This window comes from Mirounga angustirostris, unplaced genomic scaffold, assembly GCF_029215605.1.
Source record: "Mirounga angustirostris isolate CCGP_5_RB_7025 unplaced genomic scaffold, mMirAng1.0.hap1 SCAF_3, whole genome shotgun sequence".
NCBI lineage: Eukaryota > Metazoa > Chordata > Mammalia > Carnivora > Phocidae > Mirounga > Mirounga angustirostris.
The window spans coordinates 60,803,849-60,825,138 of NW_026991711.1; the positions used below are offsets into that span (position 1 = coordinate 60,803,849).

Genomic DNA, 21,290 nt, shown 5'->3' on the forward strand with positions numbered 1-21,290 from the left:
CAGGTCCTCCCTCTGTCAGTCTTACAGATGAGACCATAGCCCCACCACTTGACCTCGGTTTCATCCTGTGAGACACCTTTCAGCAGAGGCACCAAGATTTCTGATCCACAGAAACTCTGAGATAATAAATGTTTACTGTTAAGCTATTAAGTTTTGGTGTAATTTGTTATACAGTAGATAACCAATATACATATGTAATGTGGTAACTACAAAGTGGTATTTCCTTCCTCTTCTGGTCACTGTGCCATGAAGGGTGAACTTCTGACAGCCACTTTACACTGTAGGCTCATGTGGAGCAGTCAACTCAAACCCCTTAATGGTTCTCACTTAAGTTTTTATCGGGTACTGATAAAACTGTTGAAGCTGTTGCCTTTTTTGGTGTGGGGGGTGTTTTGTTTTGTTTTTAGCCTAAATGCTGGACTACATGTTATTCATCGTCTCATTTTATTTAGTCCATCATCTCAGCTTATCAAGACATTTTGAAATCCCAGTTGTGATTAATTTTTTTTTTAATGCAATGCTAATAAGACCATGAGAGAAACAAGAGGGAGAGTCCCCTGTACCAGAAGCAAAGGGAGAACTAAAACTCAAAGTGATATGCATACTACCTGACATTGCAGCTATCTTGGGGAGAAAAATAGAACTTCTAATAGCTAGAAGCTTTTGTATGAACAATGACTTAGGGACAGAAGATGAGACCTAGGGCTTGAGTGAGATGGGAAGTTGCAACTGATATTTACATATAAAGATGAAATGCGTAAAGGGCTGTATCACCATGAAAAAGGAGAGGACCAAAACTCTCCACTTATTGGCCCAGAAGACCATAGCATAATTTATTCCTGATCTCAGATCTGGATAGAGGGAAGAATCTTCCAGATAAATGAAACTTGCAACCTGAAATTTTGGATTTGGAATACAAATTTAAATCATTCATGTAGTGCTAGAAGCTCCAGCTTAAGAATTTAACATAAAAATTGGTCCTGGGCCAGTGGTATCCTCATGGTTCTGCTAGAAATAAATTCAAAAGCTCTCTTCAACAAAACAAGTCACACAAATATCCCACAGCAAAAACAAGCCCTGCTTAAGATGAATTCATAATAATAAAAATAAATTATAAAAGTTAAAAGGAATCAATCCACTATGAGTAAATATTAATAGATATCAAAAATGGAGGTGAAATAAAAATTTTTTCAGGCATAAAAAACTGAGAGAATTCATAGACCTGCACTAAAGGAAATGTTAAAGTCCTTCAGGAAGGAAGTAAATGATGCCAAAGGAAAATAGGGATGTACGCAAAAGGATGAAGAGCACCAGGCGTGGTTACTATGAGATATTTTCTTATTATTTAAATCTTATAAAAAGACAATTTGCTATTGAACTAAAAAGAATAAAGTAGCACGAGGGTCATAACATGTAAAATGAAAATGTTTGGCATCAGTAACACAAAAGCCAAGACCCAGGGAGAAATGGAAACATACTATTGTTAAGATTCTTATGCTACACATGAAGTGGAATAGATTCACTTGAAGGAAGACAATGATAAGTTAAAGATGTATACTTCTAGCCCTAAAGCAACCATAAAATAACAAATCAAAAAGTTACAACAAATAAGCCAACCAAGGAGATAAAATGGAATCATTAAAATCATTCTCAATGAACCCCTCTCCCCCCGCCAAAAAAAAAAAAAGAAGAAGGAAAAGGCAAAAGAACACATGGGAAAATAGAAAACAAATAACAAGGTGATAGATTTAAACCTACCAGTTATCAATAATCATATTAAATGTATGTGGCCTAAGGCTAATTAAAAGGCAGAGGCCTTCAGATTGAGTGAAAAAAAGGAGGCCCAAATGTAAACCACCTATAAGAAATGTACTTTAAATATAAAGACATAAAGCAGTTACAAATAAAAGGATAGCAAAAGATATACTGTGCAAACAGTAGTCAAAAGAAGGCTGGAGTGGCTATGTTAATAGTAGTCAAAAGTAGACTTCAGAGAAAAGAATATTACCAGGGATAAAGGATTATATTACCAGAGATTATTTCATAATGATTAAGGGGTCAGTCCATCAGGAGGGCATAACGATCCTAAGTGTTTATGCTCTTAATAAACACAGCTTTGAAATATGTGAAGCAAAACCTGATGAAACTTCAGGAAGAGAAATAGACACATCCTCAATTTTAGTCAGAAATTTTAGTATTCCTCTCAATAATTGATCGAATATATCAATAATTGACAGAATAAGTAGGCAGAAAATCAATAAGGTGTAAAAGGCTTGAACAGGACACAGCCAACTTGCTCTAATTGACATCTGTAGAACATTCCATTCAACTAAAGCAGAAGACACATTCTTTTCAACTTTACACAGAACATTTATCAAGGTGGATCACAGTCTGGGCCATAAAACGAGTCTCAGTAAATTTGGAAAAATTCAAGTCATGCAAGGTGTGTTCTCTGATCAAAATGGTATTGAAGCAGCAGTCAATAACAGAAATATCTCTGGAAAATCCCCAAATATTAGGAAGCTAAATAACCATGGGCCATCTAAGTAATCCATGGGTCAAAGAAGAAATCAAAATGGAAACAGCATATCAAAATTTATAGTATGCTGCTAAAGCAGTACTTAACTAAACACCTATATTAGAACAGAAGAAAGGTCTCAAATCAGTGACCTTAGTTTATGCCCCAGAAAGAGGGGCACCCAGGTGGCTCGGTCCGTTGGGTCTGTCTGCCTTTGGCTCAGGTTGTGATCCTGGGGTCCTGGGATTGAACCCCCTGTCGGGCTCCCCATTCAGTTGGGAGTCTGCGTCTTCCTCTGCCCCTTCCCCCGTTCATGCTCTCTCTTTCAAATAAATAAATAAAATCTTAAAAAAAAAAGAACAAATGGAAACAAAGCCAAGCAGAAGAGAAGAGAGATCGTAGCAGAAGTTCATGAAATAGAAAACAGAAAATAAATATCAGTGACACTAAAAACTGTTGTTTTTGTTTATTTTGAGAAGATGAGTAAAAGCGATAAACCTCTAGCCAGACTTAACAGAAAGAAAAGAGACAGAGAAGATGCAAGTTACCAATATCAGGAATAAGGGAAGTGATAACTATTAGAGATTGTAGGGATATTTAAGGATAATAAGGAATATTATGAACAACTTTATGCCAATAAAATTTGACAACCTCAATGAAATGAACAAATCTTTGAAAGGTAAAAATTGCAAAAGGTCACTCAAGAAGAAATAGATAACCCTAATAACCCTGTATCTACTAAAGAAATTGACTTTATAATTAAAACCTTCCCACAAAGAAAACCCCAGGCCCAGATGGCTTTACTGGTGAATCTTATCAAATATTTAAGGAAGAAGCAATACAAACTGCACAAACTCTTCCAGAAAAAGACTTTCCAACTGATTTTTGACACTAAAACTAGGCAAAGACAGTACAAGAAAAGAAATATATAGGCCAGGCTTCCCCATGAAAACAGATGCAAAAAAATCTAAACAGAATTTTAGCAAATCAAATTCAGCAGCATATACAAAGGATAGTACATCACAACCAAGCAAGGATTATTCCAGGTTTATACCCAAAAAAGATGGAAGGAGGGATTCAAACATACTTGAATGCCATTGTGCATAACAACATTATTCACAATAGCCAAAAAGTGGAAATAACCTAAATGTCCATGAATGGATGCATGGTTAAACAAAATCTGGTGTATCAAAAGAAATGAATTATTTTTTGGCCACAAAAAAGGAATGAAATATTGATACATGCTACAACGTGGATGAACCTTGAAAACGTGCTAAGTGAAAGAAACTAGACTCAAAGGACCGTACTTTGTATGAATACGTTTATATGAAATGTCAGGAATAGGGGAGGACGGGCACCTAAGTGGCTCAGTTGTTTTAGCATCTGACTTTAAGTCAGGTCATGATCTCTTGGTCCTGGGATCAAGCCCCACATTGGGCTCCCCACTCAGCGGGGAGTCTGCTTGTTCCTCTCCCTCTGCCCTTCCCCCCACTTGTGCTCGCACTCTGTCTCTCTCTCAAATAAATAAATAAATAGTCTTAAAAAAAAAAAAAAAAGAATAAGGGACTCCATTGAGACAGAAAGTAATTGGTGGTTGCCCAGGGATAAGGGAAGAGGAGTTGGGGATGTGGGTTTGTTTTGGGGTGATGGAAATGTTCTGTAAATAGTACATTTTTCCATGATGATTGTACAACATTGTGAATATACTAAAAACCACAGAATTATACACTCTAAAATGGTTTAAATGGTGATTTTTACCTCAATAAACATTTTTAAAAAAACCAATCAGTGATACCAAAAGCAAAGACACTATAAGAAAGGAAAACTACAGATCAGTAATTCTCATGAACTTAGATGTTAAAATCCTTAAAAAAAAATTCTAGCAAATCCAACAATATATAGAAGGAATTATACACCCATGACCAAGAAGATTTATTCCAGACATGCAAAGCTGGTTTAACATTTGAAAATCAGTGTAATCCATCACATCAAAAGGCTAAAGAAGTAAAATGATATGATCATATCAATTAGTGCAGAAAAAGCATTTGATAAACTCTGACACCCATTCGTGATAAAAACACTTAGCCAGCTACGAATAGAGGCGAACTTCCTTACTCCATAAAGAAACATCTACAAAAACCTACAGCTAACATTGTACTTAATTGTGAGAAAGGAGATGCTTTCCTTCTATGATCATGAACAAGACAAGGATGTCTTCTCTCAGCCTTCCTATTCAAGAAGTATAGCCAGACTTCAAGCCACATTTCTGAAGCTTAATGATACCTTTAAAGGGTTTCTTTTTGAATGAAAGAATTCTGTCACCTTAGAAAAGAGTATGTGCTCTGAGTTTTGGGGCTTGTTTTTTTGTTTTTTCAGTAGTCCTCGGCAGCCTGACACAGAAAGAGAATCAACTTTGGTGGAGAGCCTAGGGTCTTAGTTCTCGTTTCATCACTCGTTGATTGTGCAGATTTGAGCAAGTCACTCAACCTGTGTGAGCCTCTGTCTCCTCCCCTCACATGAAGGCAGCTCAGAGGGCTTAACCCCCCTTGTCTTCTGGACTGCTGTCATCCCCTTGGACTTAGAGAGTGATGGGAGAAAGGGACAAAGTGCTGGGGGCTACTTTCTTGCTGAAATAGATTTGAGAAACTTGAACCATTAGAGAAGTTCATTTTTATTCCATCATTGGTGGAGCCTTGAATTGGACATTTGATGACAGGATCCTCAGGAGTTTCTCCCAAGAAATCATACCTTTTAAGTTAAAGACAACACTTTGATCTTGAATGGTGGCTGATACTCTGACAGGCAGGTGTTTACTGTAGAGAAGTCATAGTATTATTGCTTCTGTAGCCCTTCTGTGTCCCTTTAGATTCTCTATGCTTCAAATAGCAGATTTTAAAATATCAGGCATTTGGTGGAATGGCTGTCCTATGGGTACTCATTGGTTTGGTAGCCAATGTAAAAGGGCCATCCTGCCAAGGCCAGGTTGTGTCTATAAGATGAAGAAACTACCCACTTTTGCAGGGTCATTACAATGACTAAGTGAAAGAATATATTTAAGTACTTGGCACTTGTTAGACACTCAGAAATTGGCAGGCGGTATTGTTATTGTCAATAGAGCTGCACTGATCCATCTAGTCCATACTAACTTTATTTTCATGATCAAAATGGGAAACTGATGTTTTCTCTATCACGTCATCACGCTCGTGACGAGTCTGCTCTTGCCCACCAAACTGCCAGCTCCTGGGCACAGGGCCAGTGAGGTCTGGGTTCCAGGGTATTGATCTTTGTCTATTCCAGTCAGCTCTGTTCAGTGGCCATGGACCCCCTCTGCCTCACCCTCTGGAACTGTGTAAGAAGAAAGCAAATTTTTATGGATTTTATTCGATAATTGAGAAGCCATGAGACCTTGGCCAAACTACTCCACTTCATTGTGCCTGAATTTACCCACATGTAAAATAGGGAGATGGAGTAGATGACATGAACAGTTTCTTCTAACTATAAAATTGTGTGATGCGGTAATTCTGTGGATGGTGTTGCCTCTGTGTATGAGCAACCCTGGGAGATTTGCCCTCCTTATCACATGTATGTATACTTTGACATAAGGGTTATTTCATTCTCTTTTACGTGGCACTTGGGAATAATTCTGCCCTCCTTTCTAGCATTTGATTTCTTACAAAAAATTCATCTAGAACTTTGTTGTAGGTTTAATAAGCCATACTTCACCAAAAGGAGCACAGTAATGCTCTTTACTTTTTTTAAGCTTGCATAAACTTATAAGATCATCATGCATTCTATTGTCCTGTGGTCACATTGAGTCTGGCATTCTCCAGTCCAGCAGCTCTGTCATGTCTGAGAGAGGTGGCCCAGGCCCTTTGGTAATGGGGACTCCGGGTGGTGGTAAACTTAGATTTGGTGCAGGCGGGAAAAAAATGGACAGTGGGAGGTAGGAGGAAATAGACAGTGGACAGGTGGAAGGAAATGAATAGTTTTTAAAAAATCGTCCAACAGCTCAGGTATGCCCCTCGACAGTGGTATACCTCTTCCCCTGGTGAGAACCGCTGTTCTGTGTGTGTAATGACTGTCCATACAATGCAGCTTCCTCTGGGGTGGGGAGAAGAGAATGACGCATCTCTGTGGACCATGCTTTATCAATCTCCTTTATGATGCTTTATGGGTTATTTTCTTGTCTCTTGGCTTTTAGCGCATCAGAGCAGAGTGACGATGATCCTGTTTGTCCTGGAGCTGGAGTGGGTGCTGAGCACGGGGCAGGATAAGCAGTTTGCCTGGCACTGCTCGGAGAGTGGGCAACGCCTGGGAGGTTACCGTACCAGTGCCGTGGCCTCGGGCCTGCAGTATCCTTTGCTGGACAAAAATCCCTTGGTGGAAACTTAGCTGTTGACTCCTTTCTTTCATGAAAAGTTTGGGTATGTGCAACTTGAAAGTTTTTTGTTTTATTTGCTGAGTTGCCCTGCTGATTTAGATTCTCATTGACTTGACCGATACACAAATGATGGAGGGTCCTCACGGAGGTGGATTAAAGTGAGGTGATTTCCCCCAAATAACAGATCCTGCTGAGCAGGTTGTGGGGTGACTGTGACACAAGTCTGACATCCAGACAGGACGCAGCCCAGATTTATGAGCCTCAGGGGTCAGAAAGAATTTTGGAATGTGGAGATGATAAAACCATCAGTGAAAGACAGCCTTTTATTTTTGTACCTGTGGAAGTAATTTACACACAGATATTGAGGTTGTGAAGAGCCACCAGATTCCTATTTATTTTTTAAATATTTTTGGAGAAGCCACTGCGCCAGGACCACTAGTAGGTTAGCTAGTATCTACACGGTAATGGTACAAACTTTGTTCCAGGTACAAGCCCCTTCCAGGATATGTAGAGTGATACTAATTCTCATCTTCCAAGTCTCTGGGACCCATATGCCCAGTGTGAATGCCCCCTAATGCTGGGTAATCCTCATGTCTGGCCCACTGGGCTGTAGCAAGCACAGGCTTGACGGATATGAAGCCTGTATGGGCAATGCCACCACGTAAGGAGTAGCAGGCCCTGAGCTTCTTGGTTTAAAAAGCAGAGAATCACTCTCCACTTTCCGACGAATGCGGGAATACATGGAAACAGATCCCTTGTCAGCAAAAGCAGGAAGAAATAGTAAGACCTGTTTTCAGATGTTCATCTTATATTTATAAAATGCCTATTCGGTGATTCTCAACAATCTGAACAAGTACTTTGCTGTCTCCTTGCAGACGTGCAGCAATAGCTTTATGTGTGTGTGTGTTTGTTAGCTAATGTCACTCCTATTTTTCTCTCTTATTTTCCTCACTTGGAAGAGCAAGATGAAGAAACTAAGAATGGCCATCATGGAAGGTTGTAAAAATGGCAAGTTACCAAGCAGGCCAGAAACGAGGGTGGTAAGGAGTGGCAAGCAGGACCAGCTTATCTTTGAGAGGGTGGTACCACCTGTTAAGAGAAGAAACTCCAAAGTTTACTTTCTAAAAGCCAGTTGAGACAAGCCTAATGCCTGAAATACATGAACTCTCTTGTCAATAGATGACTGATTTCTTATAGTATTAGAATTGGAAAGACCCTGAGCCGTCATCTGGGTCAACTCCCGTTTTACAGATGAGCCAGCTGAAGCCCAGAAAGGGTCGCACGTCTTACCTGTAGCCACCCAGCTAGTATGTCAGAAAAGCACCAGAACCCGGGTCTTCTGCCTTGGACTGCTGTTTTCTCCCATCATACTGTGTTACCCTTTTGAGACCAGAACTAATGGCATCAATAGAATGCTGGCTTCAGTAGCACTTAGCCAAGCCAAGGAATATAGAAAAAAGGCAGATCTTGCCTTTAAGAAGTTTACTTTTTAAACTATTTGAAAATGAGAAACAGAACAAAATGCCCAGAACTGAAAGTCTCCTGACTGTGGTGGTTTCTGACCCTTCTCTTCAGGCATCTCCTAAAGTCACCTTCATTTTTCAACCATTTCCCTTGGCCACACACCACGTGGTTTACCAAGCAGAAAAAATCATGTGATCAGATATCAGAAGTTTGTGTGTGTGTGTGAAAGCCTCTGGGTTCATTTCCCAGTGTAAATGACCATCTAGTCCAACCTTGTTGTTAAGGGGGAGGGGAACTGCAGTACTACAGAAAGGCTCTTCCAGAAGATTCCTGCATCTCTACAGCTCTGCCTCTCACAGTGCCTGCCCTTGCTCCTGATTTAAGAATGGCCTTATATCCTTCTATCTCTGATATTTTTCCAGTGCTCCACACTGATGGCATAACAGGATTGCTTTTGCCGAGGGAAACATGCAGGAAACGTGCGACTTTCCCAAGGCTGGAGGGTTTTTTCTGGGAGCTGCCTGGTGCACAGATTGTTAACAGTGTTAACGTACCTATGCAATGTTGGGGCTCACATTAAAATCCAATTTTTAAACACATTTCTTCATGGGAACGCTCCACCCCACCTCTTTCCTCTTCTTTCTGCCACCTACCATACTTATAGGTTTCTTTTCTTAAGGGAAGGAAGAAGATCTGCTGAAACAACATATATAAAATGTTTAGAATATCAGTACCCCCAATTTCTCTTCCTGGTGGATAGTGGTGGTGTACATAAGAACCTTCCACAGATGAACCACCTTTTTCCTATCTCCACCTCACAGTCATTCATCCACATCAGCAAGTGATAGAAGTCAGGTTGAATTCAGCCTTTTTTGTCTTCCTTCTGGCCTCATAGGGGAGAAGTACGTGTGCAGTGAAAATAACAAAAATTCAAGTAGAGTAATAAAGGAAGACAAAGAGACTGACCTTTCAAAAATTGAATTACCAATTTCTTTTTTTTTTAATTTTATTATGTTATGTTAGTCACCATACAATACATCATTAGTTTTTGATGTAGTGATCCACGATCCATTGTTTTCGTATTAACACCCAGTGCTCCATGCAGTACGTGCCCTCCTTAATACCCATCACCGGGTTAACCAATCCCCCCTCCCCCAAAACCCTGTTTGTTTCTCAGAGTCCATAGTCTCTCATGGTTCATCTCTCTCTCCAATTTCCACCCCCCCTCATTTTTCCCTTCCTTCTCCTAGTGTCCTCCATGGTATTCCTTATGTTCCACAAATAAGTGAAACCATATGATAATTGACTTTCTCTGCTTGACTTTATTTCACTTAGCCTAATCTCTTCCAGTCCCGTCCATATTGATGTAGAAGTTGGGTATTCATCCTTTCTGATGGCTGAGTAATAGTCCATTGTATATATGGACCACATCTTTTTTATCCATTCATCTGTTGAAGGGCATCTCGGCCCTTTCCACGGTTTGGCTATTGCGGACATTGCTGCTATGAACATTGGGGTGCATATGGCCCTTCTTTTCACTGCATCTGTAAATACCCAGGAGTGCAATTGCTGGGTCATAGGGTAGCTCTATTTTTAAATTTTTGAGGCACCTCCACACTGTTTTCCAAAGTGGCTGTACCAATTTGCATTCCCACCAACAGTGTAAGAGAGTTCCCCTTTCTCCACAACCTCTCCAACATTTGTTGTTTCTTTCCCTGTCCATTTTTGCCATTCTAACTGGTGTATATCTCAATGTGGTTTTGATTTGAATTTCCCTGATGGCTAATGATGATGAACATTTTTTCATGTGTCTGTTAGCCATTTGTATGTCTTTTTCAGAGAAGTGTCTTTTCATATCTTCTGCCCACCTTTTGACTTGATTATTTGTTACCCACAGCGAATATCATCCTCAGTGGGGAAAAGCTGAGAGAGAGCCTTTCCCTTAAGATCAGGAACATGTCAAGGATGCCCACTCTCGCCACTGTTGTTCAACATAGTCCTAGAAGTCCTAGCAACAGCAATCAGACAACAAAAAGAAATAAAAGGTATTCAAATCAGCAAAGAAGAAGTCAAATTCTCTCTTTTCTCAGACAACATGATACTTTATGTGGAAAACCCAAAAGACTCCACCCCCAAGTTACTAGACCTCATCCAGCAATTCAGTAATGTGGCAGGATACAAAATCAATGCACAGAAATCAGTTGCTTTCTTATACACTAACAATGCAACTGTAGAAAGAGAAATTAGAGAAACAATTCCATTTACAATAGCACCAAAAACCATAAGATACCTCGGAATAAATCTAACCAAAGAGGTAAAGGATCTATACTCTAGGAACTACAGAACACTCATGAAAGAAATGGAAGAAGACACAAAAAGATGGAAAAATATTCCATGCTCATGGATCAGAAGATTAAACATTGTTAAAATGTCTGTGCTACCCAGAGCAATCTATACCTTCAATGCCATCCCGATCAAAATTCCAATGACATTTTTCAAAGTGCTGGAACAAACAGTCCTAAAATTTGTGTGGAATCAGAAAAGACCCTAAATCGCCAAGGAAATGTTGAAAAAGAAAAGCAAAGCTGGGGGCATCACGTTTCCCGATTTCAAGCTATATTACAAAGCTGTGATCACCAAGACAGCATGGTACTGGCACAAAAACAGACATATAGACTAGTGGAACAGAATAGAGAACCCAAATATGGACCCTCAACTCTATGGTCAAATAATCTTTGACAAAGCGGGAAAAAACATGCAATGGAAAAAAGACAGTCTCTTCAATAAATAGTGCTGGGAAAATTGGACAGCCACATGCAAAAGAATGAAACTCGACCATTTTCTAACACCATTCACAAAGATAAAGTGGATGAAAGACCTTAATGTGAGACAGGAATCCATCAAAATCCTAGAGGAGAACATAGGCAGTAACCTCTTTGACATCACCCACAGCAACTTCTTTCAAGATACATCTCCAAAAGCTAGTGAAACAAAAGCAAAAATGAACTTTTGGGACTTCATCAAGATAAAAATCTTCTGCACAGCAAAGTAAACAGTCAACAAAACAAAGAGGCAACCCACAGCACGGGAGAAGATACTTGCAAATGACACTACAGATAAGGGGCTGATTTCCAAGATCTATAAAGAACTTCTCAAACTCAACACCCAAAAAACAAATAATCAAGTCAAAAAGTGGGCAGAAGATATGAAAAGACACATCTCTGAAGAAGACATACAAATGGTTAACAGACACATGAAAAAATGAATTACCAACTTCTGAATAACTTCAAAATCTTTGGTTGCTTTGGCTAAAGATCTGAAGCTTCAAGTATTAAGAGCTATAACACTAACAACAATAATCAATTTAACAATAATGAGAAGTAAAAACCAAAGACCAAATCCTCAGTTTTCACAGTGTAGAAACCAAGGCTCAGAAAGGTTAAGGGACTTTCTCAAGATCACATGACTAATGCCTGGCAGAACCAGGATTAGAATTTGGGTATTACAGTCTTTTGGCTAGCCCTTTGAGCAACTAAATACAGTAGAGTGGAGGTATTTCCCAAAGGTCACATGGCAGGTTGATGTTAGGAAATAGAACTATTTTCCTTCACCACTTCACTTACTAGTATTTAAATTTGTGAATAATTTAGTTTCACCTTTCAGTCTTGTCATTTGACCATGTTTCGATCACATTTTTCATGCTTCCACAGAAATAATTTAGATACTCTTCATTTTAAGATTTTATTCATGCTAGAGATAGTTCCAAGATGTCACCCTATATAGTACAAGGTCTTTTCACCAAGAAGTCTCTTAGATCTATTCATATTCAGGGCAAGGGTACTGGAAAGCTATAAGATTATCTTGATTTTTATATTTCCTCATATCATACTTAATGCCAATCACTCTGGCTTTGAGGTTGTAGTATAATTTTATTTCAGCTCTCTTTCAAATAGCTTTTGTTGCATTTATATTTTTTTAAGAGAATACTACTATTTACCTGCCATCATAAAGACTGTTGGGTGTCAGAGTGCATTTGTTTTTTCATCAGTGTCCTTAAAATTAATCTGGGTGAATGTAAGGCGATCTTACTCCATATCAATCTTAGTATTGTTTTACATATATCTCCCTTGTTCTTGAGACTGGAAGAATTTGTGGTGCCTTGTTCTCCTTCACTTTTAAAAAAGTTTTATTATGAAAATTTTCAAAACATGCACCAACTGGGAGAAGAGATTATAATGGACACTCACGTACTCATCAGATCCAGCGTTGATTCTATGATCTTTTTTGCTTTCTCTCTCTCCTTGCTGGAGTATTCAGAAACAAATTTTAGACCTTATGTCATCTTATCCTTACATACTTAATTGTGCATCACTAAAAAATACGGAAATTTTCAGTAACCACAATGCTATTATTACTCCTAAAAATTTATAACCACTGCTTGATATTGTAGAATAATTGATCCATTTTCACATTTCACTTACTGGCTTTTTGCAGTGAGTTGGTTTGAAATCGGGGCCAGACACAGTTCACACTGACCATTGACTATGGTTGTCATATCCTAAATCTCTCAATCTAGAGCAGTGATCTCCTCCCTTCACTTTTTTTTAATGCTTCTATAACTTGTTGGAGATGCTGAGTCCGTGTTCCTGGAGACAGCCCTACGTTCTAAAGTGATCTCTGCTTCCTCATGATGTCATTTCACTTTTTCTTCTACTTGCACTTCTCCCATATTTTTCTGTAAGCTGGGAGTTACCTCTACAGTCTTGATCCAGTTCAGATCCAGCTTCTGGTAAGGACACTTGGTGTTTGTGCTGTCTGGTTCATATTGCTTCGCAGCAGGAGGCACGTAGTGGTGGGTTGTCACCCCCTCCCAGAGATGCTGGGATTGGTTAGTATTTTAGGTGGTGACCACCAGGTCCCTGCAGTGCTGACCTCCACATGAGCCTTGCCTTTAGTGGTCTCGCCTGAACCAGTTATTTTGTTAGGGTCGCAAAATGGCTATTTTGTAATCATATCATTTTTTCCACATGTATTAGTTGGAATTCTTCTATAGAGTAGAACTTTCCCTCATTAACTAGGGCTATTTGGTTACCCTGAGATAAAATCAGTATGGGAAAAGCAACATAAATTCTTAATTATTTCTCTTTAATTGCTCATTTTCAGAGTAGAGATTCAATGCCCTGGTTACCTCCAACAGGTGTCTTTTTTTTTTTTCTTTTTGAGCATTATTATAAACTCTTAAGGTTTTTTTAAAATAATATATCTGGTAGATTTCAATAATTTGCCTTTTTTGATGCGAATATTGTCCCATCATTGGCCAATAAGAGCCCCATCATATTGGCTCCAGTGTCTTTTGCTAGAACCCCACTTGCCTTTGAAGGGAGCTTTCCTACTTTTTGGCACAACACATCTTAACCTCATCTTGTATCTTCCTGTCCCAGTCCTGAATCAGCTGTTTCTTTTAGTGAGGCGTAGTATTCAGAGATAGCTAGGAAATATATGTGTGTATATTTCTGAAAAGAAAATAAATCATCAATTCATATAATATATTCACTTTAACATTTTAGAGTTTTTACTTCATTTTTGTACTTGATTCTTTCACCTTGGGCTGAAAATTATGGCTTCTAAAACATTAACGTATTTGCTTTATCCTATGGTACATTTAAGCTGTTTCAAAATAATAATAGCAGTATTATAGCACCAAGACTACGGAATGAGATTTTAGCTTTCCTTGCAGTTCTCTTTGTCCTTAGAATATATTCTCCCAAGGATGTACAGTTGAAACGCTGTGTGTTAGAGGCACTTGAATAATTCTGTTAACTATGGTTATATGGTTAGCTGTGCTTATAACTATGGTGATCACCATAGTTATTGTTCACCGATTCTACTTTGTTGTCAATTTGGGGGATTTTTTCTTTTAATTTTATACATATTTTTAATACGTAAAATAATGACATGACTCCAGGATGCAAACTATGACAAGAAAAGTCTCACCATCAGCCCTGTCCCTTCAGCTTGTTTCTCCCTCTTCCATAGGCAACCACTTGTGTGAGATATTAACTTACCCTTCCAGAGCTTCCTTTTATAAAATAAGTGCCCACACGGGTACACACACACACACACACACACACACATTTCTATTGCCCTCTCTTTCTTATGCAAAGATAGTGTAGTGAGCGTATATACCTTGGCTTGTTTTCCCCACTTTATAATATACCCTGGAAATTCCTCCATGTGTTTGCTTATGATATGGAACTCTTTTTTCCCCTGATATTGCATAGATATATCATAGTTAATTCAGTAAGTGCCCTTTTGATGGAATTTTTTTGTTGTCTTCACACTTTAGCTATTTAAAATAGCATGGAGCAAATAGCCTCAGGCATGCATTTTGTACTTTGGCCAGTGTATCTCTGGGATAGATCTCTAGAAGTAGGGTTGCTAGGTGTTATCAACCCGGGAAGCTCACTAGAGACTCAGTGCCTTAGGTTTGTACTGGACACTGGTCACGTAGGCAGCCTGTCCCTGACATGTACCAAAATTCCAGACTAAGTAGGAAAGCAGGTATTTGGCATAAACCATATTCTGTGTACAGTTAAGGCCACTCTTGTCTGTTAAAGGTGGGGCCCTCCGGAAATCCAAGGTGCGAGACATCAGGCCAGCTTTGTAAGCAGCCTTTTGAAGGCTAGCATTCAGGCCCATTTCACACATTTTCATTTTCACACACCATTTTCATTTTCATCTTCATTTCTTCTTGAACTATGTGTTCATACATTTTGCCCATGTTTCTGTTAGGTTTGTGGTTGCTTTCTTCTTGATGGTTCTTTTTGTGTTAGGGATTTGACCTTTTGTAACATAAGTTAAAAATATTTTTTCTAGTTTATCTTTTGGCTTTGCTGATGTTATTTGTTGTTGTTTATGTTTTTGAGTAGTAGCCTTTCCCACTCCAAGATTATAAAGGAACTCTCCCATCTAGAACTTACATTTGTAATTTTTTACATTTAGATCCTCAAGCCATTTGCAATTTATCCTGATACAGAATGTGAAATACAGGTCCTGTTTTGTTTTTCCAAATGACTGTGCAGTTTATGCCAACATCTTTTTTTTTTTTTTTTAACCCATCTCTTCCTTATTCATTTGAAGAGCCACCCTCATCAGACACGTACTACATTTCTGTATGCTTTGGGGTCTATTTCTAGACTTGCCATTTTGTTCCATGGGTCTGTTTGTCTGTTTATGCACCAATACCACACTTCTAATTACAGAGATTTTGTAACATCTTCTAATATCTGGTAGGGCTAACCTCCCCTATCACATACCACATTGCTCTTTTTTCAGAATATCCCTGGCTCTTCTTGTTTATTTATTTTTTATATGAACTTAAATAACTTCCCCAGCTCTGGGAAAAAACATATGTTGATATTTTTATAAGGATTATATTAAATTTGTAAATCCATGTTGTAAGGAATGACATCATTATCATGTGAAGTCTTATTGTCCCATAATATTGCGTCTTTTATTTTGTTGTGTCTACTTTTGTATCTTTTAGCTAAGTTATGTCCAAGCTTTCTTCATATGGGATTTGCAGATTTCTTGGTTTTATTTATTTATTTATTTATTTATTTATTTATTGCTTGATTTATGTATGTAAATCCCTCTGCTCAATTTTGAGAAACATCCTTAATGTTTACATGATAGATTTGATGTTGAAACCCGGCATGTGTTTATTGGTGACCAGTCAGGCCAAGTAACCATCCTCAAACTGGAGCAAGACAGCTGCACCCTGGTCACAACATTCAGAGGACATACAGGTGGGACTGCAAGCAGAATCTCCGTGTGCCGCTCTCACAGTGACATATCGCCGGCCACGTGTTCTGGCGTTCGGATGCCATGTTGTGAAAGTGACAGAGTCCAGTGTGCTCGGATACACGTGATACATTTAGCTGATTTCAGAATGGTTCAGTAAGATATAATGTCAAAAATTTTCTACAGTTTTCAGTGCACACGAAAAAGGAGCCACTCTTGTTTTGAAAATGTTGGTAATTTGGTTCTATGTCGTGTCACGCTGGGGAAAGCTAGTGTTGGCGTGTGTTGATGAGACATTGTTTGAGACCATGTGGCAACTGCACAGACCTCGAGAGGCCAAAAATACAGCTGCCTTAGTCTGTCCTTTCCATCCTTAGAGCGAGAAGATGGTGTGCAAGACAGACTCCCCCCACTTCTAAGACAAGTGAAATAAAAAAATATGTTGTGGGTAGCTGGGCTACATAAAAAGGTACAGGTTCCTTTTTAACTTCCTTCTGGGTTCTTTTATTATTTAGGGTTTGTTTGTTGGGGAGGGAATCAGGATCTGCTTAGGATCATGTAAGCAAGGTAATATAAAAAAATCCATGCTTAGCCTTTGAAACACTTGAATAGGTGGTAATGATTCGTTTTTACTAGTATTTTTAATATGTGATGTTGACCCTGGGAAATGAGTCACTGCCTGTATTCATGGCTCTTAATGGGCTTTTTATGTCTCCCACAGATTACCAACCTATGATTTAGTATAGAACAAGGTTCATATTGAGTTTAGATGGCATATAAGAACACAAATAGGTGAATAAGGATGTAAAATGGGATAGTACCTAGATCATGAGGGATTTCCTCAAGGGGAAAAAAGGAATGCAGTAAAGAGGAAATTGAATCCAGAGGAAAAGAGTCATAAAAAATAATCTTAATTATCTGTGTTTTCTGGGAAGAGCACATAGAAGCATCCCCTGTGGAAAGGCCCCAGGTCCTTCCTAATTGGATTTCTCTTTTTAGCCACCTACACCCTGGCTGAGCCTCGCCAGGTGGGGACCCAGAACTCTCCCATGTCAGGAACCTTAAACTTCTGTATTTCACTGCTGACTTCAGTCTCCTAATATCCTGCTTTTCTAAACCTTGCCTCCGGCTCCATTTGCTCTTGCCCTTGTTGACCAGTCCGTCCTTGGTCCCTCAGTCCCCCGTGTCTGTGCCCCATCCTCTCTTGCTTTCCAGAAGGCTGTCACTTCAGCCACGAGCCGCCCAACACTCTCAGTTCAGGTGCTCTGGTGCTTCTGGAAGAATGTGTGCACCATTCACAGTGTCGCCAGCCCGCCACGAGTCACACCTGAGTCCTAGGCCACCATTACCACTGCAGGTTCAGCGTTCCAGTTCACCTGTCAGTGTCGCCTCAGTCCCTCCGCACGTCCTCAGTACTCCCCTGGGCTTCTCCAGACCTTCACTGTTCTCCCTGAGCCACTGCTCCCTCCCCAGACTCCTCCTTCAAGGAAAAATAGAGGTGATCAGATAGAAGCTTCGAAAGGGTTTTTCTTGGGGCGCCTGGGTGGCTCATTTGGTTAAGCATCCGACTCTGGATTTTTGGCTCAGGTCATAATGTGGGATCGAGCCCCAGCTCCTCGCTCAGCGAGGATTCTGCTTGAGATTCTCTCTCTCCCTCCCCTTCTTCCCCTACTCCCCCCATGCACATATGTTTGCGCACTCTCTTTCTGTCTCTCAAATAAATAAATAAATCTTAAAAAAAATTTTTTTTCTTGCCCGCCCTATATTCCTCCCTAACAAACACACTTGGTCTCCACATCAAAAACTATTCCCTTTGTCTTCCTTTTGACTAATTCACTCTTCTCAGTGTATTAACATGCTTAAATGTCTTGGCTTTCTGTTCAATGAACAAAACTCTCTCAATCCTGTATCCTGTTGTAGCAGTTTTCGTCATATTGTCTTAACAGCAGTGCTGCTTTTTTCTTTTTTTAAATTATGGTAAAATGTACATAATCGAAAATTCACCATTTTAATCATTTTTAAGCATGCAGCTCAGTGGCATTAAGTACCCTCATTATCACCACCATCCATCCACACAGCATTTTCTGTCTTAGAAAACTGCAACTCTGACCCCATTAAACACTAACTCCCATACCCCTTCTCCCAGCCCCTGGCAACCACCATTCTACCTTCTGTCTCTACGAATTTGCCTGCTCTCAGTACCTCACAGAGTAGACTCCTATGGGATGCGTTGTTTGTGACTGGCTTCTTTCATTTGGCATAGTGTCCTCATGTTGTAGCAAACAGCAAGGCTTCTTGAAAGAATATCATTTTCCAGCTCCTTCAAATTCTTCACCTCTCACTTGCCTTCCACCCACCTGCAGTTTGGCTTGTCTCTCGCTTGTCTGACACTGCTGTCCCCAAGGTGGCCAGTGACCTGCTGGTTGCTAGATCCAGTGGACGTATTTTAAACCATGTCATACTTAACATTTCGCCCTTCCTTCATGCTTGTAACAGCCCTCCCTTTGGCTTCTGTGACACATTCTCTCCCAGTTTTCTTCTGCTTCTCTGACTGCTCTTTCTCGTCTCCTTAGTGATCTTTTTTGAGTTCTGCCCTGAACCTTGGTCTCTTTACACTCATTGCTCTCCCTAGTTGATCTCAGCCACTACTCCCTGTCATGGAAATAAAAGGTTCAGTTATTTCCTCAGATTCTTCACAGCCCAGGGAGAGAGCCAGGAGCAAAAGAGTGACATGGCGGCAGGGGCAGGGGGAAGCCGGCATGGGGCACTTCCAGGAACACAGAATGGGCACTTAGCTCGAACAGGAGTGGGGGTCCGTCAGGAAGGCCTTCCCAGCAGAGGTGTTGTTGACCTAAGATATTTGGGAAGGAGTGAGTGTTGAGTTCATGAAAAAGAAGTGAGGAGAACACTCCAGGCAGAGAAAACCAGCATCGTCCACGGCGTGGAGATTTGCAAGAGTGTGCTCTCCTGGGAACTCTAGTAACTCCTTTTGGCTGGCGCACTGAGTCTGAGGTGGTGGGCAGCTGGAAAGGAAGTGAGAGTCCATTTGGATCATTGAGGCATGAGCCTGACGTCAATGAGAAACCATAAAAGAGTTTGAAGCAAAGATGTTAACCTGGTCAGAATCTAAAAGATGGTTCTGGCAGCAGGATAGAGAGTGTAATTGGAAAGCTAGTAGGAACTGCCCCTCAAAATGTGGCAGGAGTACACGGCAAAGCCAGGAGTGGATGGGCCCAAGGTGAAATTCAGGGGCTGAGTTCGGCAAGCCTGGTGACCAGACTGGGAAGTTCCCAGACCTGGTTTAGGCAGAGGTGGCTTTCAGCTTGGCTCTTTAGTAGTCAGCCGTTCACTGTACGGCTGAGAGTTGTGCTCTGAGTTCTCTGTTGCTGCCTCGAGGCCAGAAAAGGGGTGAGTAGCTGCCGCTTACTGCTGTGTAGTGAGCCAGATGTGGCCCAAGGGTTTCCTGTCTTCTGGGTTAGTTCTAATATCAAATGTTGTCTTGGCATTATGCTTTATCTTTCTCAGAGTTTAAAGCATTCCTCTATGACTTTATCGTGAACTATCTTTGAGGAAGACCAGATATGGCCCAGGAGAGTCACTAACTCACATGAAGGCAAATGTAACAGGTCACATAATCAACTTACTGTTATTATCCATAGACAGTAGTATTTACCCATCGCCAGTCTGGCTACAGCACAACTCATTCATTTGTAGCCAGAGCAGGGATGTCTAAGAGATTCCTTGATGATGCAAACATATTGTTGAGCTCTTCCTCTACAGTCGGCCCATCCTGGGCCCTGAGAGGTTCCAAACTCTGGGAAAAGGGGCTCTGTAAGGATTAATCTCCTCATTCCCTAACCCCAAAACAAAGACCTTAAGATGAACCCAGATCCATTAAAGAATGATATTGGGGGTCTTGTCAGTCCAGAGCCACACTCAGAAGCAGACAGTCTGGTATGTATACAGAGTCCTAACCATTCACCCATCACTCTGTTATAGTACAGAAGGTCGTATAAAAATGTGGGTAAGAGATGGAATTGGCCTAATACCACAAGCCAACATAGCATTTACTAATCCATGGGGACCTAGGAAACTAGTTTTATGTTCCGTTGCTCCCTCTGCTGGTTTTATTTCTGGAACTAAATGCCAAGTATCATAGTTCTTTGCTATTTATGCAGAAATCAGAAAGTATTTCTCCCAAAAAGTCACACTGACTTGAACAAAGGGAGGAAGAAATCAGATTTTAACCATTGGAAATTCATAGTATCAGTAAAGTCATTTTTTTCTTTTACTTCTAAGGATTATCTTGGTTAGTGTGAACATACTAGAAACAGAAGGGATTGAACATAAGTTGCCAAAGCACACTGCTTAACAAAAATTTAAATACAGTCTTGTTCGTTAACTGTTAGGGGAATTATTGAAAGTAACAGTATAACTGTAACAAAAATAACTAAAACAAGGAAAGGCATAGTTCAGTGCAGATATGCAAGTTCAAATCCTTAAGCTGAAAACTTGATTTTTGTTTACAGTGAAGGCTTTCACATCCAGTAGATGCAGATTTTTATCGAGTCAGCCACGTCGTTAGCCCTCTGCATGATGAGTGCTGGGATATAGGGGTGAGTCAGACAAGCATAATGCTTGCCTATTCAGCTTCCAGTCATGGAATGCAGTCATTAAACCAATAAATGGAGGTAGTTCTTCAAAAGGTTATGAGCGCAGCAGGGATATGACACCCCAGTGCAGCTCAGAGGCTCCTTGGGGAGCAAGGAAGAAGACGGCCTCCCTCTCCAGAACGCTCAAGGGAGACTTCTGAGGAAGCGGTGTTTGAATGAAACCTTAAGGAGGAAGAAGAGTTACCCAGGTGGCGAGACCATTCTAGGCCCCAGGTGTGTGACGTGGGTATGCGGCCTGGGGTGGGAAAGTGTGAGCAACCGTATGGAGCCCCGTGGGCACTGTGGAGAGCCAGGGGCCAGGAGGGGAGGTTGAACTTCCAGGCGATGTGAAGAACGTCGGACGTTGTTCTCAGGCAGTGGGAAACCAGTGATGAAGTGTGAGCCGGGTGGTGGCCTGCTTTCCATTTTAACGAGTCACTGTGGCAGCCATGGCGGTGGATTGGGTGGGGAC

The 21,290-nt window shown here is 40.4% G+C and overlaps 1 protein-coding gene across 2 annotated transcripts in view; it reads left to right on the forward strand.

Annotated features, from left to right (window-relative positions):
* WDFY2 (WD repeat and FYVE domain containing 2) overlaps window positions 1–21,290 on the forward strand; it is a 175,738-nt gene that overhangs the window by 120,651 nt on the left and 33,797 nt on the right. For both annotated transcript variants that reach the window (XM_045869383.3, XM_064586142.1), the window contains exons 5-6: window positions 6,720–6,870; window positions 16,059–16,171. In XM_045869383.3, the coding sequence (XP_045725339.1) occupies window positions 6,720–6,870; window positions 16,059–16,171 (264 nt within the window). The remainder of the gene's footprint in view (window positions 1–6,719; window positions 6,871–16,058; window positions 16,172–21,290) is intronic.